The 19632-nt window shown below is 35.2% G+C and overlaps 2 protein-coding genes across 4 annotated transcripts; one reads left to right on the top strand and one right to left on the bottom strand.

The window, feature by feature from the left end:
• Positions 1–4651, top strand: LOC107015395 (SNF1-related protein kinase catalytic subunit alpha KIN10-like). Of its 3 annotated transcripts, none has more exons than XM_015215646.2 (11): positions 1–148; positions 536–736; positions 920–1104; positions 1241–1423; positions 1515–1646; positions 1748–1933; positions 2389–2478; positions 2814–2897; positions 3610–3732; positions 3806–4036; positions 4262–4651. In XM_015215646.2, exons 2-11 carry the CDS (start codon positions 553–555, stop codon positions 4376–4378), a joined length of 1515 nt encoding a protein of 504 aa, XP_015071132.1. In that variant the 5' UTR covers positions 1–148; positions 536–552; the 3' UTR covers positions 4379–4651. The 3 variants fall into 3 exon arrangements, with proteins under 3 accessions (XP_015071132.1, XP_027771611.1, XP_027771610.1); XM_027915810.1 differs by having other exon boundaries at positions 4–146; positions 533–736; positions 4262–4597; XM_027915809.1 differs by having other exon boundaries at positions 7–137; positions 530–736; positions 4262–4597.
• Positions 4652–4948: 297 nt separating this feature from the next.
• On the bottom strand, positions 4949–17999 carry LOC107013629 (probable receptor-like protein kinase At5g61350). Its single transcript, XM_027915644.1, has 21 exons — positions 17831–17999; positions 17633–17716; positions 17318–17422; positions 15770–15852; positions 15522–15606; positions 15346–15432; positions 14876–14937; positions 14546–14727; positions 14366–14426; positions 13832–14009; positions 12617–12655; positions 12465–12526; positions 12312–12348; positions 11828–11877; positions 11192–11261; positions 10747–10819; positions 10227–10303; positions 10073–10141; positions 9915–9978; positions 9346–9419; positions 4949–7792 (listed from the first exon to the last, which is right to left on the bottom strand). Exons 2-21 carry the CDS (start codon positions 17699–17701, stop codon positions 5195–5197), a joined length of 4125 nt encoding a protein of 1374 aa, XP_027771445.1. The 5' UTR covers positions 17702–17716; positions 17831–17999; the 3' UTR covers positions 4949–5194.
• Between the last annotated feature and the right edge of the window lie 1633 nt (positions 18000–19632).

Consider the following 19632-nt stretch of genomic DNA (forward strand, 5'->3'; position numbering starts at 1 on the left):
CGATACCGTAGTGCTGAGTCAGATTCTATGCCGAAGAACTACAAAGCTCCCAATCACTTTCTATAAAATTCTCCGCCTTCTTTTTCTCCTTCACTTTCCCGAGATTAATCCGCTCATGTGTGCCTCTTCACAAATTCAATTCATACAGGTACTTCATTTTCTGCTACTTTTTTCTGTGTTAAAAAACTTGCAAAATTTCTAATTTTTTTGTGATTAGTTGAGCAAAATCGTGTTTTGAATTAGCTATTACAGTTTTTGAGTTGAGCTTTGATTGGCTTTTCAATAGTTTTGTTTGATCATTGATTGCGGAATCTTCAATTTGATAGCTCGTATAGCAGCGAAGTTTCTGGGATCGGATTAAGATTCTGTTTTCATTTGATGCTCAAATTGACCTAATTTTTATAATTTGAGGATTAAAGTTGTGAACTTTAGTTAATCATCTGTGTGACTAGAGAATGGATTTATCGTGTGATTTAAGATGAATTAGCTAAGGTATGTCAACTGTTTTGACTAAATTGCTAGAGGTGTGAATCAGGTGTTCTATATTAGCAAATGAGTTCCAGAGGTGGTGGAATTGCTGAATCTCCTTATTTAAGGAACTACAGGGTTGGAAAAACTCTTGGACATGGATCCTTTGGTAAAGTTAAAATTGCTGAGCATTTGCTCACTGGGCATAAAGTGGCGATCAAAATCCTTAACCGGCGGAAAATGAAGACTCCAGACATGGAAGAAAAACGTATGAATCTCATACCTGGGTATCATTAAGTTAACAACAAATTTCGGTTTTTTTCTCTCTTTCCGCCTTGATATATATTTGTGAAGTTTAAAACAAGTTCATTTGAAGCACATCTTGGTTTGTTCCTTTGAGAATTTAGATGGTTATCCATGGAACATCTAAATATACTTTATCTTTGTGCAGTGAGGAGAGAAATAAAAATATGTAGATTATTTGTGCATCCGCATGTCATACGACTCTATGAAGTGATAGAGACACCAACAGATATATATGTTGTGATGGAGTATGTCAAGTCTGGGGAGCTCTTTGATTATATTGTAGAAAAAGGCAGGTTACAGGAAGATGAAGCTCGGAAATTTTTTCAGCAGGTAGAGTTAATTTATTTTCTTGGTCTTTTGATAGTGAAAATGACAGTTTGAACTGTGATTTTAGGTCTTACGAGATTAAAGCAGTTTTTTCTTTGTCGCTCAAATTGTTATTGCTTGATTGTTTCACTGGGGACAGATTATTGCTGGTGTGGAGTACTGCCATAGGAATATGGTGGTTCATCGGGACCTTAAGCCTGAGAATCTGCTTTTGGATGCAAGACGCAATGTAAAGATAGCAGATTTTGGCTTGGGAAACATTATGCGAGATGGCCATTTTCTGAAGACTAGTTGTGGAAGTCCAAATTATGCAGCTCCTGAGGTGGAAAACCGTAGAGTTTGTAATCATTAAGATGACCATATCTCTTTTTGAGCTGGATTCCTGAAGGTCAAACGACAACATTTATTTGCAGGTTGTATCTGGGAAACTATATGCTGGTCCTGAGGTAGATGTTTGGAGTTGTGGCGTAATCTTATATGCTCTTCTTTGTGGTACACTTCCTTTCGATGATGAGAACATTCCCAACCTTTTCAAGAAAATAAAGGTACATCCATTGATCTATTTTTCTGTCTGGTTTCCCTGGATTCTCCAATTTTTTATGGTTTGATGTAGTGGCGTTTACATGGTTGACCATGTGTCATTCAGAGTGGAGTCTACACCCTTCCAAGTCACCTGTCACCATTAGCTAGGGATTTGATACCAAGGATGCTGATTGTTGATCCTATGAAGCGCATATCGGTAGCTGATATTCGTCAACACCAGTGGTTCAAAATTCATCTTCCTCGGTATTTGGCAGTTCCTCCACCTGATGCTAGGCAACATCTTAAAAAGGTAACTATAACATCATTATGCTTATAACAAAGGTATCTTGTATGATGCTGAAAGTGTTCCTATTGGCTAGACCCCTTTTTGTTCACTGCTACCTTTAAATCCTACAAGATATGCTGCTGTATATCTGGAAACTCAAACTGGGAAGTGGCTCTTGTGGTTTCTCCATTTGTTACTCTTGTATTAATTCAAGTTGTAACATAAAAGAATCATGAAGTCCACTTCCAAAGAACATCAAAATACTGCTATCAATCTTCACTTCCTCTTACAAGATCAGGGAACATTTCTGTTTCTTGCTGCCATTGCAGAGGATCTCATTTGTCTGGAGATGTCAAAAAGTTGTCATATATATCCCATATATCTCGTTCTCATGTATATGACTGTCTATTTGTTAAATAATGTGGTATATTCTTTCTATTTACTCATTCTTGCTGTAACTATAAGCTGTCCTGCTGCAGCTTGATGAGGAAATTCTCCAGCAAGTAACTAGGATGGGGCTTGATAGAGACCAGTTGCTTGATTCTTTGCAAAAGAGAATACAAGATGATGTACGTTGCTTCTTACATCACTAGCAGCCACTCTGTTTCTTGTTGTAACTACTTTTCTTTTCTTTTGGGTTTTCTCTATTGTATATGGCTAATAATATGGTACTGAAAAAGGGAAAGAATCTAGCAATTGTAGATATATTTGTGTGTTACATTTCTACATTAGAAATTGAGGCTTTTCAATGGATTTGCTGATCCTTGAGAGGAGTATGTACTTTGTGATTTAACTAAGTTTGGGGTCACATTCAATCAAATTGATTGCAAAGGGATGAGGTGTGGTAATTGGTAAACCTTTTAATTACTTCAGTTTGCTTTATACCTTTATGTGTCTGTTTCAGGCTACTGTTGCATACTATCTGCTGTACGATAACCGTTCCATGGCTTCCAGTGGGTATCTAGGAGCTGAGTTTCAGGAATCTGTGGTATGCCCTCTCTTATTTTTACTTCATTCATTACTTCTCAATGCATAAACTTTTGGGGTTACATTTACTATCATTCTGTCAAAAAAGAATATGTGAACTGCAGACCATTCATGCTGTTCTGGGATTGTCAAGAGTCAGATAGGAAAATTATAATTTGTGAAGTTCCATCACAATGAAGATGTTACTCCTACAGATATGCTGCTCTTTTTTTTTGCAAAAATAAGGAAGAAGAGATGCTACTATGTTCTGTAGTTCACCAACTTTATTCTACTTATTCACCTTGTAATTTCTATATTATCTCTGAACTTCTTACTGATAGTATCAGAATCCATAAATAGTCTTATTAACTCAGAAGTGGGAATTTCTGTATTTGGGGTTTGGAGTGGTAGCAGTTTCCCTGATATTTGCTTTGATTGAATCTGTTGTCTTTCTATCATATGAAGGTGAAAATCTGCAAAGCATGTCAAGAGTCATTGTTTTCTGTACATGAGTAAATTCAAGATACACTACTATGGTTCCCATTGCTGCTCTTACTACAACTTTGAAACACCGGTGGTTGGGTTCAGGCATTAAATATTACTTTTGTAACTTCTGTACCCTTCCCTTAGTTTAGAGCTATGCTTCTTCAAATGTCAGATAATGTTTACTGTAGCCTCAAGTGTTCCAGACTGAATAGATGGTCCTTGTTATTTACATTCATGTGTTTCTTCAGGATTGTTATTCCCCTGGATTGTTTCCAAATCTTGACCTACAGCTGTCTACTGGTAACGGAGTTTCTGAAGAGAGTTTGAGACGCCCATTTCGCAAAGAGAAAACGTGGCTAGTTGGACTTCAGGTTAATTTTTTTGCAGTATATGTATCGTAAATATTGTGTGAATTTCCTCATTTCACGTTGATTACTTTTTCAGTCTCCAGCAAATCCAAAGGAGATCATGAATCAGGTTCTTGGGACCCTGCTAGAACTAAATGTTCGATGGAAAAAAATTGGGCACTATAATATGAAGTGTTTATGGTGTCATGATCTTCATCTTCATAGTATGGCCAGCAATCATATGAATGATGATGATCATTTTATTAGCAATGCAACTGCCATAAGTACACTTTTACAGCCACTACCTACTGTGAAGTTTGAAATGCAGGTATGGTTATCTTTTTTCCATCATCTTTTTCTTTCAACATAGTGGTTGTTTGCTAACTGTGGCATGATTTTGGACAACAATTCTAGCTTCTGGTACTCAAACTTCATCGGTTGTTTGACTTGCGCTTAAAAAGAATAATCCAGTTAAATACAGAATACCATTGATTCTACTAGTAGGAGCCCATTCAAATCTTGCTAATATGGATTTGGTTAAATACTGTTGCAGCTGTACAAAACTGAGGATGAGAAATATCTGCTTGATCTCCAAAGAATTAGCGGTCCGCAGTTCCTCTTCCTGGATTTCTGTGCTGGTTTCATTAGGCAGCTAGAGGGGCCACAATGATTGGAAAGAAAGAAGGATATATGGAGTATTTGTTGACAAATGTGAAACTTTGTTGTACATATCAATGTTAATAGGTTTATAATGTTCCTGACCTATACTTTAAATTTGTGTTCATGTTTCTATAGTTCAGGCTTTTGCCAGATGTGATATTCTCTCTCAATATAAGAGACCGCAGCTCTCTTATTCCAACTAATTTTAGAGATTTTGACATTCAGTTGTTATAGTGTTTCCTTTCAATTAGAATCGTTTGATAAGATATACTTTAACCCATAATACAACTACGTTCCTTTTTAGTCTGTTTCAAAAGTTGTCTAGTGAAGCGTATCACAACTTGTCCTATTTCCATTTACATTTTTCTGAGTAGAAGCTAATGTACTCATCGTGGTGACACCCCCAACAAGAAAACTCGTATTTCTTGACAAATGTGAATTCATAACATATAAGCGAGCTATTTACGCTGTGCTCAACCAAAGGGTAACGGCTGCGGATTTCGATTGTCATTAAAAAGACAACATATATTTCGCCATTTTACAAGTTTATTGGCTTTCCAAATGGTACAAGAGAGCATAATTACATTTTGAAAAATTAACACCTGACTGAAGATAAATCAGTAAAATACAACTACAAGGGGAAAGTTAATTATATCCTTGGATACAGACAAACTTCTGGCATGTCTCCAGTTATATGAACTAAACAGGAAATCAATCACAGATAACCCAATATTGCTTGAAAAAGTAAAGTAAAAAACATGAAAACAGAAAAAATCAAAAAACAAAAAGGCTGATCATCTTTGGTTTAAGTTACTTATTTCAGTTATTATCTTCCTTGAAAACCTTCTAAGAACATAGGAGAACCAACAACCACTCCAGAATCATCATTAATGTCAATGAGCTGAGCTTCTTTATGGCCTTTCGAATTCGTTCCAGGCTGTTCTGAAGAACTTGGCTTGGAATTTTCATTCTCATTCTCATTCTCATTCTTCACTGGAACACTACTCGGTGTTGCACTTTCAAGCTGCAAGGCATATTCTAAGTTCCACAAAACATCTCCCATTGTAGGCCTATCAACCCCATATTCTGCCAAGCATTTCTCTGCAGCTTCCACGTATTTCCTTAACGCCTCAGGGCTGATGGTTCCTGCAAGATGAGGGTCTATGATCTTCTCCAGAGAGCCCTTTCTGTGTTGCTGCATTGCCCATTCTGCTAAATTCACTTGTTCTCTTGGCAACGCAGGATCAAGTGCAGGCCTTGCACATAGTACCTCAAAAAGGACTACCCCAAACGAGTACACATCAGATTTTTCTGTTAGTTGTTGTCTTCTGAAGTACTCTGGATCAAGGTAACCAAAACTACCCTTCACTGCTGTGCTAACATGTGTTTGCTCCAGTGAAGGACCGGTTTTTGACAAGCCAAAATCAGCCATCTTTGCCACAAAGTCCTCATCAAGAAGGATGTTTGTAGTTTTTATATCGCGATGTATTATTCCCTGAGTTGAACCAGTGTGAAGGTAGTGCAGTCCTCGAGCAGCTCCTATGCAGATTTCGAGCCTTTGTTTCCATGTCAGAGTTGGCAAAGTGGAACCATAAATATGGTCACGCAAAGGACCATTAGACATGTACTCATAGACTAGAATCATTTCTGATTGTTCATCACAATAACCAATGAGTGAAACAAGATGTCGATGCCTAAGCTTGGATAGCAACTCAATTTCTGTTAGGAATTCGTTGATGCCCTGTGAGGATGATGGATTTCCTCGCTTTATAGCTAGTTTTGTTCCATCTTCCGACACACCAAGATACACTTTTCCAAAGCCTCCAACACCAATGACTGCTTTTTCATCAAAGTTTTTTGTTGTTTTCTTGATTTCATTGAAAGTAAAGACGCGGCCAAAGTTGAGGCCAGAGGATATGATTGTTGAACAACTAGTCTTGCTCTTGCTTGACATGAAGCTGCAGTAACTAGCATTGAGAGGAAGCCATGAAGAGAATGTCTTCTGCTTCTCCCAACCCTTTGTTGGCTTCCTTCGCCAACGAACAATGCCCATCAAAAGCAATACTAATGCTGTAATCCCCATTGCCAATCCAAAAGCTGCAGCAATTCTCATTCCGCGTGATTTTGGCATTACACCATGCCGTCCACCAGATGAGAACAGCCCATCCAAGCTTCCCGCCATGTTGCTCATCTTCATGACCTCCAATCCATTGAGGATGGCATTTGGGAGGATAGACTGGACGTTAGACGCGGGTCCCACCTGCACGATGATCGAGCCATTGGTGATGGCTGTGGCATTGAGCACAAAGTCTTTGTAATAAGGGGTGGCCAACTCTGAAGTCAGTGTTGAAAGGTCAAGACTAGAGACCCCCATCACCTCATTAACATAGACATTGAAGTATAACTCATTTAGGCCTTTGCTCACAATATCACAGAAATGCATTCTGATAAAGTAGGAAAAGCTCGAATCAACGTCCATCTCCCACGTTAGCTTGAAATTTGAGTTGGGAACGCCAGAATCTGCCATCATATCAGCGGTGGCATAAACTGAACTGGGGGCAATCAAAGGTGTCGCCCCTCCATCTGGATATACTATTGTCGTTAGAGGAACTGACACATTCTGAGCCCCTTCAGGAAATGCCATGTACTTGTTATCAGGCAACCATGTCCTCCACAATGTATCATTTTTAGGTGTGACAATTGGCCCTCCAACATTTAACCGATAACTTACTTCAAACGCAAACTGAGACAGACCATTAAAATCACCAACAGGGGAAACTGCAGCAGCTGAATCAGGAATGAGATCATCTGGTGCTGAGACAAACTCAATGGCATTGATAAAAGCAAAAGATCTCTTCAAAGGTGAAAATTTGAGGGTAAATTGAGATGAAGTAATATTAAGAAGGTATTCTTTGAACACAACTTTACTAGCATCTTTCACTGAGAAATCATGAAGTAAAACAATATTATCAGAAGTAACAGTAAACATAGCACTCGCTAGATTATAATTCGGATGTTGAATAGGATAAAAGTACAAACGCACCCAATGTCTGCCTGGTTTGAAAACAAGAAACCTATACATAGACTCACTTTCAAATATTCTTGCTGTATGATATAACAAAGAGGCAGAGGAAAAAGAAGTGACCTTTTCTGATAAAGACTTAACAGAAGCTAAAATAGTCTCATCAGTAGACAAGTAAGAAGCAGATTGAGAATCAGACTTAAAAGTCCTTCCATCATCAAGCAAAGTAGTATCAGGAGATCCACAATTGATCAGATAGTTATCAGCCGGCGTAAACCTTCCTTTTGCAGCTGAAATAGCTACATTTGCACAAACTAGTACAAGAAAAGCAAAAATGACAAGAGGGTGTTTTCTTCCTCTCATCTTTTTGTTGTATGAGAGGAAAAAAAAAGTTTGAGAATGTTAGAATACTAAAATTGTTGAATAGACATAAGTGAAAGACAATTCTTGAATTAGAGTATAGCACGTCTATGTTTGTAAGTAGTAAACAAGAATATTTTGAACATTTGTTGTTAACATGTTCATGAACGTGCCTTGTTGTAATTCTGTAGACTTAAAAAGACTTTTTCAGTGATTCTGTTAATTATCCATAAACTGATTCTTAAGACACTAATAATTAAGGAAGGATGTGATTAACTACCAATAAACACAAAAGTCCAAAGCGCGTATCCAGCTGGGAATATAATGGTTGACCTTTGAAGGGAAATGGCTATCATTTCATCATTATCAGTTAATCATCCTTTCTTTATGCAATTTGTAGGACCAAATACCGGATTTTTAGGTATGTTAATGTCTCTCTGCTAGTGCTTTTGACTAACCGATTAACCATGTACGACGATAAATAACATGTTATATAACAAGTTCAATGGACTTTTTTCACGTAGTGTATATACTTCAATGCCAATTAAGTTTAGTCAAATGTTGCTCTTTCTCATTTATCAATGAAACTGATTTTCTGGGATTTTTATGGTTATAAAACTATAGTGACGGTGAAAAAAGTAAAGAGCTTTAAAATGTAAATTCTTCCTTACACGCTAAAATTTGCAGCTGTAATAAACATAAAAATAAGTCCACTAGCCAATATTCAATGAACTAAATTTACAATCTCCGTTGTACTCCACTGAAAAACCGTCAACATAATGGATAATTTCCCAGAACTCAACTCAAAATCCTTCATCATAAAATTACGAAGAAAAATAGACGATGAGAACAGTAAAACATATTTTTGATGATTTTTGAAATAGCTTCCAAATGAGCAAAACTCATAATACAGTAGTAAAACATCCATGTTGATAATAGTCCATTTTCTATAGGTGAAAAGACAGTGTCAAATCTTAAACCGTTGCACTGGAGCAAGAAAACACTACATATGCCAAGGCGAAAGAGCGTTGGCTCCTGGGTCAAGCGGCCCAGGGGCTTCTGTCATGCTTTCCAGTTGGTTTGCTGAGCTGGTTCAACAACAACATACCCATGGTGTGGGGTCTGGAGGAGGTGGTGTATCACGATCTTACCCCTGCCTTATAAAGGTAGAGAATTTTTTTTTTTCTCGACTCAAGTAAAGCATATTCAGAGATAAACAAGGTATGAATTTGGTGAAGTAAACAAACATAATATGAACTGTAATTGCAATACAAACAAAAAGGTCCATTCTACTGTGGCTACAAAATTCGTCCTTTTGGTTTTTACTTATATGTATTGCGGGGTCACTGTTTACAACAAATGAATAATCTAGTTAAATAACAGTGCAGGCTTTTACGATAAATCTCTATGAAGGAGGAAAACTGAGTTGAGGATCCACCAGTACTAGAAATGTGGATTCAAAAAAAAAATTGAAATCAAAATGAGCTTTACAGAAAAACCAATGGTATTACAAACAATGGAACTAATTACAGGTTGACCATAAATTATATCAGCTGGCAGCCTTCTTCTGCTTTCATGTAAAAGGAACTAATTACATGTTCAATAAATATTATTGCAGCCGGCAACCTTGTTCTTCTTGTTTCATGTATAGCAGACCTCTCCTTATCCTCTGCGGAATAAATTAAGCACAATCAACAGATAATATAAGCGACTGATCAAGGAAGAATCAGAGAAAAGAGGAGAAAGCTTGTAACAGTTCCTTGAATTGTTTTAGGGATATTAGTGCAACAGATAATATAAGCGACTAATCAAGAAAGAATCAGAGAAAAAAGGAGAACGTCTTTGTAACAGTTCCTTGAGTTGTTTTATGGATATTAGTGCCTAGGGAACATGACTTTTGACAGACGGATCTGGGATTTCAATACGATGGGTTCGACTAATAATGTTCTCAAGCACCAAACTCATTGTACTTCTATAATTATGGGTTTAGATCTAATACTTGTTGAAATTTTTGGTGGGTTTTCCCATTAAAATCTATACTGTGTCGAAAATACTGGGTTCGGATGAACTCAGCGCCGAAGCACTAGAACCACCCCGTCTTTTGACTATATCTACATGTACATCTCTAATCCTTCTTGACCAATGTTAGAATAAGGCAATTTACCAATGTTAGGATAAGGCAATTTGTTTAAGTTGCTCAAACGCTTTAGCCTAGTGCCCATGACATGCTACACCAACATCCATCTTGTAGCAAAACCTTGTTCTCTAAGAAAGGCGCTCGTGCAAAAAGTGAGTTTAAATAAAGCGTTGAAGAACAAATACCTCAGGTGTATCTCTTATTTGAAGCAGGTCTAATTTCTCTGTTGGTCTACGAGCGGTCAGAGTGTTAAGCTGCATTTAATTAGGCACCAAATATTAAAAAACTAATTCATGTTTACTAATTGTTTTTAACTTGAACATGGATTTGAGTGTGTACCCAAAAACTTAAGCGCTCAGGATCCTGTGGTGATGGCATCAATCCTTCAGCTTTGAAGAGTTCTGCACTTCTACGATCTGTACATAAAATCTAGGTTATGATATTTGTACTGAATGAAAATTAAGCAAAAAGAATAATTAGGCTGTACTATAACACACAAAGCAGAAACATTAAGCTCAGCTCTCTGCCTAAAGTCTTTCAACATAGTTTGATAGGGACGACAAGTTTTCCGGGTCATGATTACCAGTTGGATTGATTGATAAAGCAATCTTTTAATGCAGAAGGATTCATAGATAACACACCAATATGAAGTGTTGTAGCATGTACATCGCATACCAAAAATCTAAACACCTATATATGCAAGTGGTACATCTACTTTCAAAATCTATAGATGGAAGTGTTGTAGCTATGTATTGAAGGATAAAAAAGACATCAATTCTCATCCTTCAAATGGACCTACTATAATCATTTGCCACAAAAAAAAACGAATAAGGAAAAATCTTATTATTAATGACTTTACCTCCTGCTACTTGTTGTGCGTTCCTCAACCATTGTTGAGCGAATGCCGCCGCCTTATTTGCCGTCTCCAGTAACTATCAGCAATTGACAAATTACAGTTCAATATTTATAAAGCTAGGGTATGAAAGCATTAAGCACTTGACGATGAACTAATATACAAGTACTACATATACACAATTAGCACACAGTATACAAGTACACGCAAATGCGCATACTAGTATATATCAGTAAACCTTTGAGAAAGGAAAAGATCTTTCGATCATAATTCAAAAGAATCCCAAGAAAAACAGTTTGCCCCAAAAATCCTCGAACAGAGCCACAAGATTCAAGAAACAAGAATTTTTCTTTTAGCAGGTAAATAAGAAAAAATTAATATAGCACAAAAATAAGGATCATACATAAAATGGATTGATAAATATCTCTCAGAGGATTGCTATACAACTTACTTCATGCCTCTCTCTTGTTCCTTCAGCAGGGCATATATCATGTATCCATTCAACCTCAGCAACACGATACCTTCATAATAATGGCCAAGGGGGGAAAATAATAATAAGCACGCTTAGAGAAGCATAAAATAGCAGAATAAGAGAAATGTATAGCATAGGTGATGTGCTTAATATTTTGGGATAGCATATTGAATCCAATCTCCTGACTAAACGCAAAGCAACCAACAGACCTACAGAGACTTCTAACAGCCCCTCCCTTTGAAGAATTTCAGATCTTTGGCCCCTTTTACAAGAATTTACTTTTGAGAAAGAAATTAAAAAGAATAACATTTTCTTAAATCTGTTTTTGTATGAAAGGAAAAGGAAAGTTCGAAACAAAAAGAAACCAATTCCTTTCCTACACTTTTTCCAGGTCTTATTACAAAGAAACTTTTCTTCTTATTAGCTTTTTGAACTGCTTTCCTACAAAACTTTTGCTTGTATAATGAACAGAAAAGGTCAAAAGTTACTTTTCTGTATTTTCATTTGGCAACTAATAGTACATGAAGCAATGTTTCTGTGCCCTTCTTACCTCTTCCAAAACTTAATTACCAATTTTCATCTGTACCAAAATAAGGAGATAGATATTGAACTAACCCATCTTGATCCCAATGTCGTACGATGCGACATCTACGTCGACTTTCAACCTGCATAAGTTTGTGCTAAATCAGATACAAGTTAAAAGAACTTTGAAGATTTTTTTCTAGGAAAGCTTCAGCAGGAACTTGTCTTTATTATGGTGGGACATCTAGACATGACAGCACATCTGGTGGAAATAATAGTCTTTTGAATTCGTCCTAAAAAAAAACAACCAAAACCAAGGTTCCATCTAGCAAAGATATTGAATTCTAAATTTGCTGCTGAGAGAAATAGTTAAAGTGTTCAAGAAGAACATTTTCATTTTAAACAGTCAGGTGCACCAAGGATATTATACATGGATGCAACATTATACATGCTAGTGTATGGTGAAGAACCTTGACTATTTTACATTTAGAAGTTATCATATAGCAGTTTGGACACTTGTGTTAATGAACTCATAAATAGTAAATAAGCACCATGCTAACAGGAAGCTAATATTCACCTCCAAAAAGAAACGCCCATCTGGAAGTGGCTCACACCTACACAAAGAGATGAAGGTATTCAATGTCTATAAACAAGTTTAAAATGATGGAATCTACAGAAGAATAAACATAAAAGATATCCCGGAAATCTTCACAGGTCGCAGAACACATACTCTATAATCTCCACTTCACAAGCATAATCAGCAACCGAACCTGTCGTAGAATCATGAACAGCCTGCACAATTAACAGTGAAGCCTCAGCCAAAAGTGAAGACAGCAAAACCAAGTGTAATAACTGGGGGGAGGGGATCAAAGGAAAACCTACCATTCCCATTCGGCGATTTCCTTCCATTATCCTTCTGATCTGTTTCAACAACAAAATTTGTAAACATTTGCAAGAAAAGTATGCATGTGAGATCTATGAAATTCCATCTTAACTATGCATGATTGAAGGCTTGTTTGCAATCTAGGGATAAGCAGAGAAAAATAAAATATGAGAGAGAAAAAGGAGGGACAAGTATTATAATGCTTTTCATTTATTTAGTTCGAGCTGGACAGTCGGAAAGAAGTATATACTTTCCACATTCCTATTCTATGCCCAGAGAATAATTGCAAAAAGCTCTCTATTTTATGTTGTTTCCTTATATTTATACAATCAATCAAGAAGAAAAAGATTCTAAATACTTTATTCCCTCTCTTTTGCTTCTAAATATATAGTTCATTAGCTAAATCTAACAATAGTTGAGGCCTGCTCACTAGTTAGTCAGACGGATTACTTGCAGGAGCCATCTTTCAGTGATGCTCTAGGTGTCTTCACAGAATTGCACAAATTAGCAAAAGAGAATCACAATTGCCAGATCTTGTCCTCCTCAATCAGGTATACATTATTGTATCATGTCTTTGAAAAGCTTAGACAAAAAATAAACAATATCTAGAAAATCCCATTACCCATTCCGCCACTTTCTGCGCACACTTACATAATGTCCAGATCTGAGAGAAGACTTACAAATTATCTTAGAAATCGTCTGAAGTATAGAGATAAGTGTGACATTAAGAGAATCCCTAATTTCAAAGGATGTCTAACAAATCAATTGAGTAGTGAACTGACACGTGTTTAAATTTTTGCAGGCTGGATATATTGGATTTGTAAAGTAGATGCCGGTTTTACTTTGGGTCTGAAGTGCAGTCGTTGTTGTTGTTGCTGTTGCTTTTTCTTTTTATTTTTTAGACTTAACTAAAAGAGGATAATTGTAGTTCTTTTAATTATGGTCCCAATACTTCTACTATTGGTGATAAGCATCAATCATCTAAACATTTTTTACCTCATAATTTCTGTGTCAAAGTAGCACAAAAGTTTTATTGAAACCTTTTCTTATATCTGGTTAACTAATGATAGGGACCATAGGTAATAGCATTCTATAAAAATCATGATCATCAAGCAATAGAAATAGAACAATGGTCCATCTAGGTCCACACTGAAAAAGGTAAAAACTGCATTCTCCACTAATAGTCAAGAAAATAATAGTTAGGTAGCACTCACCATAAGTCTGTAACGCGGTTCAAAAATGTTGAGTGCAAGCTTCTCGCATGGTAGAATAACGTCCATGACGAAAAGGGGCAGCAAGTCAACACCGAGGTTTATCAAACTGTCATTCTCAGCCTTCCTTTCAGCATATTCCTCAGGAAAAGTTTTTTCTATTATGTTTTTCAACGTTACACTGAAAACGCGCAAATAAGAATGACGTGTATTAGCCATACAAGAATATATAGCTAATGAAATCTTAGCCACATGGGACAAAATGAGTTCAACTAAATCATTAATAATAGTGAAGAGTCATCAAGGTATGTAAAGGTACAGACGCAATATGCTTTCTATTCCTTTTGCAGGAAGAATTGTGGTCTAGAAAATCAATCTATTTACACAGCATTACAAGAGAGGAAGCAATAAAGCATGTGACTGGATGCTACCAGGAATCATTTATTATCCTAAAAAGAAAAGAAAAATAGAGAAACCACAGTCTCAGCAGTAAGTGTAAAACAAGTACAATGGGAGGATGAACCATAAGCAACTTACCTGATTGCACACGTTCTGGGACTAATGAAAAGAACTGTTCGGCACAATGGACATCTATTATCTACAAAATGTTCATCAAAAGGGTAAGGAACAAGAGTAAGAAGAATAGAAGATGATTATAATTCAATATGTAAAAAAAAGTTGGGATAATCAGATAGGGCATGCAAGTCTAAAACTTACATCGGTCCATCGACTGGAAAAGGCATGCACGGCAAAAAGAATGTCCACAGGGAGTTGTTATAGGTTCATATAATAACTTTAAGCACAGGGTGCAGTCAAATTCATCACTGCGCTGTGGTCTCCCGTGGGTTCTCCTTCCAAGTGTAGTTTTGATCGATTTCTCCAAATTTAGAAGGGGATTGCTACATTGCAAAAGAAACAACAATTAAAAATCACCACATAATCAGACTTTACCACAATGCTTCTGGAAAAAACATTATGCTTCTTTTGAAAAGCTACTAACATGAGAAAGCATGCCATAGTTATGCTTATCACCATAATTTGCTTTACCTTTGAGGATTTATTTGAAGTCCTGAACGGATTATCTCTTGGGCGAGCTCATATTTTTCTAACTGCCAATTAAAGAATATGAGATGAGTGTCCAAGAAGATTATCAAGCCATGAAATGTTTAAGAAGAGATTGGAAGTATAGCAATCTCCTTCACTATATTGAAAAAGTTACAAACTGACACAACAAGCAGAATAAATAAACAAATAAGGATTTGATGAGATAACATAAGACCATTGAGTGAATTAGACAGTTGAAGTATCTGCTACTCTCAAAATAGAACAATGTATACGAGGGGGTCCCAACACCCAAGGAAAAATCCAATTTAGTTATTTAACCCATCCTCAAAGTATTAACGAATTTAGAGAACAACAAAAAGGAAAATAGAAAACAAGGCTATTTTCCAAAACCGACACATGTTTCACCATGTAGTTTCCAAAGCTAATGATGCATGATACATTAATTTCCTTACCAAAATGAGTGAGTTTGCCTTCAGAATATATGAGGTAACTGAATTGTTCTGCAGATGCATCACCTTCTCGGCATCTTTTAGTGCAAGCTGATATTGAAGTAAAACACTTTAAATTTTCTGCAAAACCCTCTATTGAGTAGGTTGAAATCATAGATAATAGAAAAAAGCAGACATACCCCAGCATATGTTGTAGGATCCAACCCACTCAATGGCCTGTATTCTGAATCTAATGCAGATCTACTTTTCAGAAATTGGCTATACCTGGAAGTTCATTCATAAAAAATTAAGTTCAGCTATTTGTAAAATGGTGAGCAGTCAAATAGAAAACATGAATTAAAGATGGCAAGGTAAACAGAGATGAATCAAAATCGCAGTAAAGCAGTCAATATGCATCAGAAATACCAGGCATATAAATAAACATTACCTGAGGTATGAAGCGCATCTGTTGCTAAGAATAATAGGATCATCCGGCTTAATGTTGCTAGCTCTTGTGTAACGATTGATTGCCTAACCAAGAAAACAGACATTGAGAAAACAAGAAGATAAATGCAACCATACAAGATCCTGTATGAGATCAAATATAATACACAGTGGAAGTTCAAATCATCCTTGCTGAAGAAGCTAGTTATCGAGTTAACTGACAACATTAAGGAAAAATTTGACCACTAGATTGGGCACTGGTATGCTTGTCAAAACAACATCTAGAACATCACTCTAAACCAGAGCCCCTCAAGCGTCTTCAATTACTATGTCATGTAGTTATAGCTGGATGTTGGACCACATGCACTTGATTTTACATCTCAAAAATTTCTCCAAATCTATAGATTATTGAACTGCCCAGGAAACATCACCTCTTACGAAACGAGTATAGAACAATAGACCTAGTCCATTCTTCATCAACCATGAGAAACAGAGAGCTCAAACGTTTTGGTTTTAAATTTTGTGCATCATTCTGATATTTAGCATCAAATCTTTGCTTGCTCAGGAAGTAAATATTTCAAGTTATATGATACGGTAGGTTATCGTACCTCTTAAAAAATACGAGAAACAATGAGAGAACCAAGGGTTTATTATGGTATGGAGAAAATATTTTCCACGATCTATCATTTCCAGTATTTAGTTACCAATAGATGAGTCCCGTAAATTATGGGTGGAGGTCATTTTCCTTTCCTAATAGCACTGATACATACTCTATTTCTCACTTGCTTAGAAGAACACATAAATGTTTTAAGCAAGTGATCTTTCAAGAACATGTAAACATTTATTTTCAATCTTTAATACTTATCACCAATATTACTGTCTCAACCCTATCCTCTGCCTTGTAGGATTACCACATGCCACCTACTTCTACCAAGACAACCGCTAGAAAATGATCCATAAGACGATTACCCACATTTTTCATGATAAACATTTTCCTCACTTAGAAACCCGCCCTTGTGGAGGTATGAAAAGAAGGAAACTTCCCTCACTAACTTGCATAATCACAGGCTAATGTTAATTTGGCATAAAGAACTATGTATCACTGACAATAAAGAAGATAGAAACTAAATTCATGACAACAGTACCAACATAGGAAAGAAACTGAAAGATGAACATAGTGGTTTTATATATACAAGTGATCAATTCCATTTAAGGTTACCCCAGGAAACAAAACATAGTCATGTTTATGGGATTCGCCAATTGAAGTCTGTGACACTGAATCAAATTAATAGATCCACCTCCTCTTCACTCCACTCCACTTTACTCCAGACAAACAGACCATTCCCCCCTTTTATTTTCCAATTATATGGAAATCAAACACGAACAAAAATCTTTGTGGAAAAACGACCAAGTCAAAGGTAATTAAATTGCAAGACGCTTCCTTTTTAGTTCTAAATCTTCAGTTCTCAGAATTCTTGAATAATCACCATTACCCCAAGAATAACTTAACCAAGTATCAAAGCTACAACATAAAGAAAATTGGGTTTATTACCTCGTCCCATCTGTTCTCACGATATGCTTTGTTACCCATCTCCATAGTCTCACATAGATGATTGTACCTGTCCCACGATATAGATGGCGTCTCTCCTGAATTCGCCTGCATTCCATCAGAAAAAAAATTATTCAGAATCTAAAAAAACCCCATTTAAAAAAAAAAAAAAAGAACACCCCAATTACCCCATTAATGAAGACAGCCCAAGAACAGAATCTAAGAGCCCCCATTAAAGAAGACAGAATCTAAGAGACCCCCATAACGAAAACAACCCAAGAACAGTGGAGTTGTAATTAAAACTGAAAAAAAACAAACCCATGGAAAATCTTGAACATCATCAATTCCTTCAAGATTAAACCCAGAAGAAGAAGCCTCGCCGGACATTGCAAGAAAACAGAGCTGTGTAAAAAGTAGTATAGTAGCAATAGAAGAAGATTAGCGATGTCGTTTAAAAGCAAAACGAAGAATAGGAGTTAAAGTATCGTGTTCTTCCAAGAATCCTTCATTACATACATGGACTGTATTCGTCTACGTGGTCCTTCTCTCTCTGTACTCTGCACTGTACTGCAGATCCCCTCTCTCTCTCTAGAAAGTGTAAAACTTTTTCAATCCATAACTTTGGAATTATTGCGAGAGCTTTCGTTCTCAAGAATAAATGCCCTTAAATTTTCACTTTAGGATAAAACGATTCACTTATAAAAGTCTTCCTGACACATTTATAGCCCACAATTGCACCATACGCTGAAGTGCAAAAAAAAAAAAAATTAGTAATATTTTTTAATTATTATTATTTATAATAATATTATGTTAAATTTATTATATGTATTAAAAGTGAATTATGTGTGTAATATATATGAATTATAATTATTTTTTAGATATATTATGTTTGTTTGGTAAAAATTTGACACATTGTATTATAAATTAATTAAAATGTGTGATAAATAAATTATTTGTCATTAAAATTTGTATTATATATGAATAAAAAATTGTTCTTTATAATATGAATTAAACTTGTATTATAAGTAAAATTAAAAGTGATCAACTGAAAAATAAATATTATTACTATAAATAATAAATATTTTGTTATTATAGTATATTTATGTAAGTTTCCTTTTGTTATTTACTTTATGATTTATTAGCTCATTAATTATTTTTGAAAATAAGAATTAGCTTACTAACCTATGTTTATCTCTTTGTAAGTAATATCTACGTAATTAATTATAACGACATTCTATATAATTAAATTTGTGGTAATGTGTTCATATTTAAATAGATATTATGATAGTTTACGGATAGTTTCTAGTTCTTTTATTTGAATATTTCCTTTTTAGCTATAATGACCCTAAATCAACCAGATTTGATACATTTTTAGTTACAAACGCATGACCAAAATAACTAATAAAAAAAGAAAGGCATAGTACATATATTGTATCCTAAATTTAGTTCTAAATTTTAATTTGGATCTCCAACTTTCATAATACACTGTAGATACATTAACTATCCAATTTTTAAATAAATAAACACATGAGTCCTACATAGCCACAATTACACGTAGGACACCACGTAGAATAAAAAATGACATGTAGGATGACATGTAGAATATGTGTGTCTATTTGTTCAACTTTATATAAGTTTAAGTATCTATTTGTGCACATCCAAAGTTGAAGGACATAAATGTAATTTGAAACAAAGTCAAATAGCACATTTATGTATTATGCCAAAAAGAAATTGAGAATATTTATATTTAGGTTGTTCACGGATAAGTTTGAATCAATTATTAGTTACGAAATCAAAATCAAATCAACTTAATTAATTTTAAAATTATCAAAATCTAATCAAACTAAATATAATATAAATATTTAATTGTTATTAATTTTAATTTTCTTCAATAATTTAATTACTAATCATAAATTAAATATAAAAATTCAAAACGTGAAAAAAATGACACCAGTCATTTGCTTTCTAATTTTTCTCTTGAAAGCATCAAAGGCCAACTGTATAAAAGTATTTTTAAATAAAAAGAAAATATGAACCTGAATGGTGCTGTTTTTGAATTAAAACAAAATACAAGTAAATTGTTTACTACTGTCTAGTACTGAAAAAAGGTTAAGGGGGAGGAGGAGTTAATGCAAATTTGTCATGTTATTCGTGTCACGTTTCTAAGGTAAGTTAAAATAAATAAATGTTATTTTTTTAAAAATAATTATATAATATATATCTCTTAATTTATAATTACTGTTTCTCAAGTAAAAACTCAAAGTATGAGTTGGATCCTCCAAAGGAACACAAACAACAAATACTTCAAAGCAAATTAT

Source organism: Solanum pennellii, chromosome 3, assembly GCF_001406875.1.
Source record: "Solanum pennellii chromosome 3, SPENNV200".
Classification (NCBI taxonomy): domain Eukaryota; kingdom Viridiplantae; phylum Streptophyta; class Magnoliopsida; order Solanales; family Solanaceae; genus Solanum; species Solanum pennellii.

Coding starts and splice junctions, on each gene's coding strand:
- LOC107015395 (XM_015215646.2), top strand. CDS start 553: ATGAGTTCCAGAGGTGGTGGAATTGCTGAATCTCCTTATTTAAGGAAC. Junction 1,105..1,240: donor CTCGGAAATTTTTTCAGCAG/GTAGAGTTAATT, acceptor CACTGGGGACAG/ATTATTGCTGGTGTGGAGTA. Junction 1,934..2,388: donor CTAGGCAACATCTTAAAAAG/GTAACTATAACA, acceptor GTCCTGCTGCAG/CTTGATGAGGAAATTCTCCA.
- LOC107013629 (XM_027915644.1), bottom strand. CDS start 17,701: ATGTCCGGCGAGGCTTCTTCTTCTGGGTTTAATCTTGAAGGAATTGAT. Junction 12,656..13,831: donor AACCGCGTTACAGACTTATG/GTGAGTGCTACC, acceptor TTGTTGAAACAG/ATCAGAAGGATAATGGAAGG. Junction 12,527..12,616: donor GAAATCGCCGAATGGGAATG/GTAGGTTTTCCT, acceptor TTAATTGTGCAG/GCTGTTCATGATTCTACGAC.